The sequence below is a fragment of the Chlorocebus sabaeus genome, chromosome 25 (genome assembly GCF_047675955.1).
Source record: "Chlorocebus sabaeus isolate Y175 chromosome 25, mChlSab1.0.hap1, whole genome shotgun sequence".
In the NCBI taxonomy this organism is placed as follows: Eukaryota; Metazoa; Chordata; class Mammalia; order Primates; family Cercopithecidae; genus Chlorocebus; species Chlorocebus sabaeus.
Genome location: NC_132928.1, coordinates 72,297,268 through 72,307,907, shown reverse-complemented (window position 1 = coordinate 72,307,907; position 10,640 = coordinate 72,297,268). Strand labels below are relative to the sequence as shown.

At 46.1% G+C, this 10,640-nt stretch overlaps 1 protein-coding gene across 2 annotated transcripts in view; it reads right to left on the bottom strand.

The window, feature by feature from the left end:
- Positions 1 to 679: 679 nt before the first annotated feature.
- The window catches only part of SLC35F3 (solute carrier family 35 member F3), a 411,421-nt gene continuing 401,460 nt past the window's right edge, over positions 680 to 10,640 (bottom strand). For both annotated transcript variants that reach the window (XM_007989822.3, XM_007989823.3), the window contains one exon: positions 680 to 7,989. In XM_007989822.3, coding sequence (XP_007988013.1) covers positions 7,754 to 7,989 — 236 coding nt within the window. In that variant the 3' untranslated portion in view covers positions 680 to 7,753. The remainder of the gene's footprint in view (positions 7,990 to 10,640) is intronic.

Here is a 10,640-nt window from a genome sequence, read left to right as displayed (position 1 = left end):
TTGGCCTCCCAAAGTGCTGGGATTACAGGCAAGAGCCATGTGCCTGGCCAAACCTCCATTTCTGATTGTTCAGGGAGTGAGGGTGGCTGAGTACATTATCTGTCAACCTAGGATTTAGAAATATGGACAAGTGTGCACGACCCACAGTCAACGCTGCAGAGGATGAGAGGCGAGTCACTGGGTCCATGGGGAGCTGATGGGGCTTTGTCTGGCTGTGTGAAAGCACTTTCTTTCAGCTAAAAAGGAAATTAAATGCTATCTGAAAATTGAGATAAAATTTAGATAAAAGTAACCCATAGGCCGGGCGCAGTGGCTCAAGCCTGTAATCCCAGCACTTTGGGAGGCCGAGACGGGCGGATCACGAGGTCAGGAGATCGAGACCATCCTGGCTAACAAAGTGAAACCCCGTCTCTACTAAAAAAATACAAAAAACTAGCCGGGTGTGGTGGCGGGCGCCTGTAGTCCCAGCTACTCGGGAGGCTGAGGCAGGACAATGGCGTAAACCTGGGGGGCGGAGCTTGCAGTGAGCTGAGATCCAAACACTGCACTCCACCCTGGGCGACAGAGCGAGACTCCGTCTCAAAAAAAAAAAAAAAAAAAGAAAGTAACTCATAAAACCTGTGATGCAATCATGGCCTTAGGGGAGTCAAATCTAGCGGGGGCAGTTAAATGTCCAAATGTACTTTGGACTTTAAAGTGATGCTAATGGTAAGATTTGAATTTTTTAAATTAAGCTTTGGAGAAAAACACCAGGGTCACTCTAAGAGGTAACTGTTTGCAATAGGGGAATGAAGAAAGTCACCAGATTGCACCTTGATGATTATATGTCTAGTTCTATATGATATCATTTAAAAGAGGTAGTAATTATTATATGGTGATTAGTTTACAGGGATCATTTATTTAAACAAATAGCAAAAGTCTAATTGGTGGGAAAGAGATAATAATAAAAAACAACACAGTAAATGTGGCAAATGCACACATATACTCACACATGGTGTCTTTCAGGAAATTCAACATATGGGACGGGACCATACAGCAAGCTACCGACACTGCACGCATAATTGCAAAATCCTGAAAAGGTGCTAGACTCCCAGCCTCTCCAGAAGGAAGATATGCCGGAAATTCAATTTCTCACCATGCGAATGAAAGCAGATAACAGAGGGAGAGCAGGAGCACTGAAGGAATAGCTATATCTAGTTGGTGTGAAGGGGTTTATAGTCCCCATCAATGAAGGTGCCAAAAGAGAGTGGTCTGAGGACAAAATAAAATTAGTTTAAAAAGTTATACTCTAATCCTTGATAAACAAGTGTAAATTCAAAAAAGAGTGCCACCGTGATGCATGGATAGGTTTTCTTTCATTTATTGATTTATTGAGACAGGGTTTCACCATGCTGCCCAGGATGGTCTTGAACTCCTGAGCTCAAGTGATCCACCTACCTCCACCTCTCAAATTGTTGGGATTACAGGCATGAGCCGCTGCATCTGGCTGGGTTTCTTTTTTATTTTACTTTGTTTTATTTTTTTGAGACAGAGTCTCACTCTGTCCCCCAGACTGGAGTGCAGTGGCGTGATCTCGGCTCACTGCAACCTCTGCCTTCCAGGTTCAAGCGATTCTCCTGTCTCAGCCTCCTGAGTAGCTGGGATTACAGGCACCCACCACCATACCTGGCTAACTTTTGTACTTTTAGTAGAGACAGGGTTTCACCATGTTGGCCAGGCTGGTCTCGAACTCCTGGCCTCAAATGATCCACCTGCCTCGGCCTTCCAAAGTTCTGGGAATATAGGTGTGAGCCACTGCGCCTGGCCGGGTTTCTTTTTTAAATCCCCATATTGTTCCACTCTTGCTGTGTGAAGACTGGCCTGGGAGTTTAAGCTAAACCCTGAGGGTTCAAACACTTTCTAATCTGAGGAGCAGTGATGTGAGCCACCTCTTCCCCTTGCTTCTCTGGCTCGCCACTGCAAAGCTGCACGTTGAGGATGGGAGAGCTGCAGGGAGGAGGAGCGTGGGTCCCTGAGTCATGTCTCAGCCAGTGCTCCCCGGTGCGGCCTTCCATCCCCATTCCCACTTTCATGGGCAGGTATGAAGAGGGTCTTAGAAACAGCGGTTCCAGTGCCTGCCTCTCCCTAGTCTCTGAGATCCCCCTATGACGTGCAGACCATACATTCTGAACACATTGAAAGGCTTAGGTGGCCAGCTGCTCTTCTATTCCCAATAAGAAATAAACTCTGGGGATTCCTGGAATTTCCTTCTGGAGGTTTGTAAGTTCCTCTAATGTTTTTTTTTTTTTTCTTTTTCTGGCAAGAGCCTCTCCTTAGTGTCTTTTCTGTGGGGATAGAAGAGCAGGTATAGAGCTAAGCAGGGTGTACACTTAGCTTCCCACGGGCATGCCCTGCCCTCACCTCTTTCCCAGAGCGTGTGCCTGAGAGCCCCCTCAAGGCCTTCTCAGAGGGATCACTCCCCTGTCATATCCTCACAGGCTACTGCTGCCCCTCCTACAGTTACAATGACAGCTACTAGATTGTGTGTTTATAGGTATTTCTCAATATTCCACAGGAAGCATGTACCTTTTTCAGTATGAGAAAAAAAAAAAGGCTTGAGCTAAAACTTATAACACATTAAGTTGTCTTTACATTAAATCTCATTTCCTATAATTCTAGTAACTCCAAAGTTTTTGATAATTTGGAGGAAATTTACCAGCTGGTTTACCATTATTTTAACTCAAGAAAAAGATGTTCTCAAGAATTTGGCAATGCTGAGTGCACAAAAATACATGAATGAGACAATATTATTTTTTAAAAATTTATTTTAAAATATTTTAAGAAGAGCAAGGAGCTTTTAAGCTCTCCTTATGTATATGTCATTGATGCATTTCTTATAAGCCATTTTTATCCATTCTTTAAAGCAGTTTGACCTACGAGTCCTGCTAGACCATAATAAGCCCAGTTTCAAGCAGTGTACCAGAAAGTTAAAACACACAAATAAACAAACCTCAAATAAACAAATGTTCAGCTTTTCTTTGAACATCCCAGCTCTCTCACATATATTGTTCAGAGTTCTTGGACTCAACCAACAGAAATGGTGTCCTGCTGTCTTCAACAAAAGAGAATTGATTGGAAGGCCCGTTGGGACTTTGTGAGTTCAAAGGATCTGTTTGCAAAAGGGCAGGAACCATAGTCCTTTACGGTGGGAAGAGGCCAGAGGCCCCGCAGGGCCCTCAGGAGCTGGCCAGTCAGCACCACCTTCTCGGCTGTTCTTTGGGGTCTGGCATCTTGCTTCACAGCCAGCTCCAGTTCACACCCTCCTCGCCTCTCCTGTGCTGTGGGAGGATCCGAAATGGAGATTCTGTTTTTTCCCTTCAGCTTCCACAGCAAGAGCAAGGTGCTATTTCAAACAGGGTTCAGGTACTGGGCAGTCAAGAACACAAACAACTCAACAAATGTCCTCTCTGCTTATGAGATTTTCATAAAGAAATTTTAAATCATTGTGTGGAGGTTGGGCTCGGTGGCTCACACCTGTGATCCCAGAGCTTTGGGAGGCCAAGGAGGAAGATCACTTGAGTGCAGGAGTTTGAGACCAGCCTGGGCAACATAGCAAGACCTTGTCTCTATAAAAAATTAAAAAATTAGCCAGGCATGGTGGCGCATGCCCGTGGTTCCAGCTACTTGGGAGGCTGAGACAGGCAGATTGAGCCCAGGACATTGAGGCTGCAGCAAGCCTAGATAGTGCCACTGCACTCCAGCCTGGGTGACAGTGAGACCCTATCTCTGAAAAAAAAAATCATCTTGTGGGGCAACCATTTATTTATTAAACCGCTTTATTGAGATATAATTCACACATCATAAAATTCACTCATCTAATTATACAGTTGATTGAGTTTTAGTATATTCACAGAATGGTGCAACCACCACCACATTCTAATTTTAGGACAAACCATTTGTTTTCAAAATTGAAGATAAAGAATTCCATGTTATGCAACCTCGGCTAGATTTAGAAACACATCTGTTCCATGGGGTGGTAAGTCTCTGGCCAGGAATTCCTCCTGCCTACCTCTCTTTATCCTTGAAGGCCCAAGAAGAGCAGGAGCTCAGGGTCTGTACAGCAGGTGTGGGTTCTTAGGGACGGCTCTGACTTGGTGTGGCAAGGCGGCCAGCCGGTCACTTCATGCCCTCTGGCTCCAAACGATCACATTCTGAAAGAAAGGAGAGAGCAGAGACTTCCCAGCGCTTTTTGCCCCTTTCATCAGCAGCAAACTTCCGGAAGACCCGGTGTGCTCTCGCGTACCCTCCATCTTGGCTTTACTTTCCCTTTTTAAAGGAGCCCAAAGAGAAACATTCTTTAATTGCTACCCAAACCCGCCTCTAGAGGGCAGACAGTTCCCCAGCTGAGCAGGGAGGGATCCTGCGTCTCCGAGCCGCCCCGCTGTTCCATCCGCAGGAACTCTTATCTAGGATTTTCCGCTTCTGGGTTCCTTCTAGGTTTGCCGCAGCGCATCCCCGTGCTGGAAACGTTCTGGCGCGGTGGGGAGTGGAGGTGTTAGTGGTTGTGGCTCTTTTCTTTCTGGAAAGAAATCTCTGAACCCACCCCTCCCCACACCCCAACTCAGGTTTAGAATGTATCCAAAGGACCGCAAGAGAGTTCTAACCATTTTATTTCATACAAGTTACCCTTCATAGTCCCTTTAAAAATTTCGACAAAATGCATGTGCCATAAAATTTACCATTTAAACTATTTTTAAGCGCACAGTTCTGTGGCATTAAGTACATTCACATTGTCCAACAATCGCTACCAGGTTTTTTTCATCTTTGCAAACTGAAACTATATGCCCACTAAACAATAACTCTCCATTTACCCTCTCCCCAGCCACTGGCAACCAGCATTCTGCTTCTGTCTCTATGAGTTTGACTACTCTAGGAACCTCATATACGTGGAATCAGACAGTATTTGTCCTTTTGTAACTGGCTTATTTCACACAGCATAATGTCTTCAAGGTTCAACATATTGTAGCATGTGTCGGAGTTTCCTCCTTCTCCTCCTCCTGCTCCTCCTCCTCCTCTTCCTCCTCTCCCTCCTCCTCCTTCTTCTTTTTTGAGACAGGGTCTTGCTTTGTTGCCCAGGCTGGACTGCAGTGGTGTGCTCAAAGCTCATTGCAGCCTCGAACGCCTGGGCTCAAAGGATCGTCTTGCCTCAGTCTCTCGAATAACCAGGGGTACAGGCATGCACCACCATGCCCAGCTAATTTTTGAGTTTTTATTTTTGTAAAGAGAGGGCCTCACTATGCTGCCCATGCTGGTCTTGAACTCTTGGCTTCAAGGGACTCTCCTGCCTCCACCTCCCAAAGTGCTGGGATTACGGGTGTGAGCCACTACACCTGGCTCAGATTTTCTTTCGTTTTAAAGTGGAATAGTATTCCACTGTATGGCTGTGCCACATTTTCTTTATCCATTCATCTGTCAATGGGCACGTGGGTCGCTTCCACCTTTGGTTGTTGTGAAGAGTGTTGCCGCGAATGTGGGTGTGCACGTAGCCCTTTGAGTCCATGGTCTCAACTCCTTTGGGTTTTCATGATCATTTTTGCCCAACGGGAGAATAAGACAAACCTACCTTAAGGCAGGGCTTTCCCACTTTTTCATGTTCAGGCTTACAAAGGAAATATCTGTTTGTCTCCCTGGGATTTGGAGCCTCAACAGGGTGGTGGAGGTGACTAGCCCAGCATCCTGCTGCCCCAGCTGCCCACTCCCGGACATGCTTGGACACACTGGGTAGGGGAGCTCTCTGCTCTGGATAAGAAGATTCTCCAGGTTTAGAGTCCATGTGTTAAGTGGTCCGTGTGGTGCATGGAGTGTAGACGCTCTAGGTGTGGGTGATGGGATGAGGGGTACTAAAAAGACTCTCATTTCCCCTTGGCTCACACCCCTTCCTAGAGTACTTGGCCCTCTGTAGCCCTAGAATGAGACCCACTGGCTCTCATAGCCCCCGGCATAGCAGCTGCTTGGAACAGCTTCATAATGTTACTGAAGTGGATCAGTCAAATTATCCAAAAAGCCAGCATTAGGTTAGGATGCCCGAGGCAGGCAGGCGGCTGTGGGGGCTGAGCTGGAAGAGTGGGTGGATTTATGGACTGGGGCTGCCGCTCTGGGTGGCACTTAGAGACCAGTGTAAACTGAGCTGCGGATCCCGTTCAGAAGAAAAAGTGAGAAGGAAGCCACAGGCAGGGCTGAGCAGAGGGCAGGTACCTTGAGGGAGAGGGAGAGGAACAGGGAGAAGGAGGGGAGGGAGAGGCTGCCCCAGGACTTAGAGCTTCTGTGAGGCTTTGGGGATGCTTCTGCATTTCACTTTTGCAAAAGTCAATTCTATCGACATTACAGTCTCCTTCCCTTGAGGCAGATGGGCTGGCTTACCCACCTTGAAGGTTCTTAGGGGCAGGTGCAGTTGAGAAAAAGCCAGAATGTGGGGAGGACTGCTTCGGGACTGGTGCAGTGGGAAAGAATGGCCACCAAGACAGCACTGAATGCTTCTTTTTCAAATATTTTATTAATCTGTTTGGCCAAACAGGTAATGGAAACTGAGAATAATAATTTGCTAAAAACTTCAGGTCATGAATGCCCCTTTCCCCCAGGAAACAAAAGACTCCATGGTTACAGAATGCACCATTGGGTTATGACAACATTTCAAAATAATGTTTCCATTTCATATGTAACAATGTAAACTTCAAAAATAGTAAACTCTAACCCCTGACCCTCTTTACAGATCTATCACAGATAGAATTTTCTGGCAGACCTAAATTGTGTAAGTAAACAGCCTGGTGCTTAAAAGTTTCATAAAAAGGTTTACAGATTTCAGTAAATAATTTTTCAGTCTTGGTCAGGAAGTAAAAGCAGCCAGCAATTCCCCTCCTGCACAAGGTACCTTACATGGGTATTGTACACCCTGGACCACACTCCGTATACACTGGCCATCAGCTCTGTCGTTTTTGTACACAGACATACACATATATATAGAGTTTTATTTGTTTCTAAAGATTTTTACATCTAAATTATAAGACGGCGCCAGTGACGTATCACGTCACCTCGCTTCACATAGGTAAAGACGAAAATTCTGTAGAAGGCACTGTGATTTCTCTTGCACGATCTTACACAGACACATGAGAGCAGGCCAGCCGGGGCTTGGACTTATCTTGTCCTTCCTGGTACCTGGCACAGACCTGTCCTCTGATAGTTTTTGATGTTCATCATCCATTTCTGCCTTGCCTCTTCACATCCCAGACATCCTTCCCTCCCTTCCTCCATCCCTCCATCCATCCATCCAAATAAATTGACAGTTATCTTTTGGTTCATTGAAACTCCTTAAAATTAAGAGTACAGCTCTGGTATAAAACAAAATATGACCTACCATAGCTGAAAAATAATCACAGTGTACAATGTCATGTTCAGTTGCTAAGATTCTAAACACTTGCCCTGACTTGTCAAGAACGTCAGCCATCCAAAACGATCTATGCAGGGATCTTTTAAACCCACTTTACATTCGTTGGAAAAGCACTGAGAGGTTCTTCTTTTCTCTTTTGTATTGAATTGGTACCCTTTAGTGGAAGGTCTGATGTGGAAAAGTGCAAGCAAATTGGACATGCCAATAAATACCATAGAACTTACCGCAGATGACCAAAACTGTACAGGTATGTACACCTTACCCAACTGAGGTTCCTCCCGGCAGGAATAGACCTCCCAGTCATTACCACCGAGTTCTAGAGGAGTGGTGTTAGCGGGCGAAGGAAGGGCGGGCTCTTCTGTTCTTGCTCTGAGGTCCTGAGCTCAGGTCGGCAGCGCCCTCTGCAGGCTCCTCCTTCTTCCTCACTTTGAGGCGGGTGAGCAGCTTGATCAACCACACATCCCACTCCTCTGGCAGGAGCAGGAGGAGAAAACCCAGGCCGATGATGATGATGGCGATGACCCGGACCCCATTGAAGACGATCTGACTGGTGTAGTGATCAATCACTGTGGGAGACAGAGCATGGAGGTTACCCAGCTGCAGGGCTGGGGGCATGTCCCTGGAGAGCGTGCAGGGCCTGGGGGCATCCTCCTCTGCCTGGCAGTGTTGTGGTCTTGCCTGGACCATAGGATTCTCGTCAGTATGATTTTGTTCCAGGTGGGCTGGAGTTACCTCTCGTAAATCACCCTTAACTTTATTAAAGCTCTCTGGTATGAGGCCTTGCATTTGTATGTCACCTCCCAAAACTGACTTGGTAGTTCAAACGTTGATATATGTGATTAAAAAAAGTGAATGAAGGGCAATTGAGGAGATGAGAGAGAGAGAGAGAGAGAGAGAGAGAGAGAGAACACACACACACATACATATTTGACCCTTGAACAACATGGGTTTGAACTGTACAGATCCACTTATATGTAGATTTTCTTCCACCTCTGCCACACCAAGACAGAAAGACCAACCCCTCCTTTTCCTTCTCCTCCTCAGCCTACTCAATGTGAAGATGACTGTGAAGATGAAGACCTTTATGATGGCCCACTTCCACTTAACGGGTAGCAAATAGATTTTCTCTTTCTTACGATTTTCTTAATAACATTTTCTTTTCTTCAGCTTTATTGTAAGAGTACAATATATCATACAAATAACACACACGATATATGTGAATCAACTGTTTTTCATCAGTAAGGCTTCTGGTCAACAGTACCCCATTAGTAGTTAAGTTTTTGGGGAACTGACAGTTGTATGTGGATTTTCAACAATTCAGGGGTTGGTGCCCCCAATCTTTCTACATTGTTCAAGGGTCAACTGTATTTTTTTTTTTTTTTTTTTTTTTTGAGACAGTGTCTCACTCTGTCATGCAAGCTGGAGTGCAGTGGTGCGATCAGGGCTCACTGCAACCTCCACTTCCTGGGCTCTAGTGATCCTCCCATCCAGCCTCCTGAGTAGCTGGGACTATAGGCGCCACCATGCTTGGCTAATTTTTGTTATTATTATTATTATTTTGTAGAGATGGGGTTTTGTCATGTTGCTCAGGCTGGTGTAGAACTCCTGGGCTCAAGCGATCGTCCCACCTTGGCCTCCCAAAGTGCTAGGATTACAGGCGTGAGCTCCCGTGCCTGGTCTGTATTTCAGTTTTTAATATTGGTTAAACATTCTGTTAATTCCGCAGATAAGGAGAACCAACCAGCCAGTCCTGTGAGCAGATATCAGGCAGAACCCAAAAGCCGGGCAATGACTCTGCTTTGACAAGTGAGATACACAGCAGGTTCCCCGGCTTCTCGCTTCCAAACAAGAGTGGCCTGGGATTCCTTTTTTGGACTCATCATTAAACCTTTTATGTTGCAGGTAAGTAATGAAAAATTATTTTAATTAATCTCTCCAACACCTGGCCATATTGTACACTCAAAGTAAGTTTCTATACAAGACAACTGGAACATGCCTTCTGGAGACAGGAACACGGTGTGACTACAAACTAAAGATGCAAAGAATGTAGGGGGAGAATGGTGACAAGAGATTTTTCAGAAGCCTGCAGTGTCTGGACCATTTTCCTTTTTTACCAGCTGTCTAGGAGCTCAGGTGCTTTCTGCATTTTGAAATGCTGTCTCGTTGATTATTTCATCTGGTTGTCACATCAACCGAGGTAGCAAGGGTAGGTATGATTTCTCATTTGCAGGGGAGGCAAGCTAAGGCTCAGAGAGCAGATGAGTTGGGACCACAGATCTCCAGGTGGGCTGTGGTAGTGCTGGGCCCGAGCCCTGTCTCCTGACGCCTCCCCCAGGCCTGGTACTGCCGCCACTGTGAGGCAGTCCTTCCAGAAGAGTCTGGGCTGTGGTGGGGCAGAGAGGTCCAGGGCCTGTGGAATGGGAGCGGTGGGAAACATGGGGAAAGGCTTGGGAAATTGGGGTGCCTGGAGGCATACTCACCACCACATTGAACAGGATAAGGGTTTGCCATTCCCTTGGGGTGGGGGTGGCGGTGGTCTTTTAATGGCCTGGAAGTGGCAGGATTTGGGAGGTGGCTTTGGAGGAAGCTGTGCCCGGGACAAAGGAGTGAGTGTTCTGGGGAGGACAGATTCACAGCCCTTTTCTCGCTGAGAGAAGGATGCCTAGGGAGGTCAGGTGTGAGGCCACGAGGTTCTGGGAAGAAAATCCAAAATTCCTATCTGTGTGAGCCAGGAAAAGGAAGGTGGTGAGGGGCAGGTGAAGACAAGCTTCTGAAAGAGCTGTCAACTGTGTGCGCCTTGGCAATGAGTCCCCAGGGGAAAACAAAGGGCGGTCCCGAGTTCCTGGGCAAAGGACGTTCCCTCCCTGTCTTCCTGGAGGTCAGGGAAAATCACGTTCATGCTTCTTCAGCTTGTCAGCGTGAATCTACCTCATGCCTTGAGCAAATTTTCTCCCCCAGAAAGTTACCTGCAAAAGTTACATTTTTTTTCTGCTACATAATTGCCTACATTTTTTAATAATGCTGATGAGATTCATTTCTGCTCCCCATACCAGTTAGATCGAGATGGCTTTAGACTTACTGTATCTTGAAGTGGTATGTGAATATCAGCCTATTATGGAGAAAATACTGCATATATAACTACTATTAACATTTCACCTAAATGCTTTTATTTATTTATTTATTTTTGGCAGACGGTTAAACACGCATTCTATAGGAG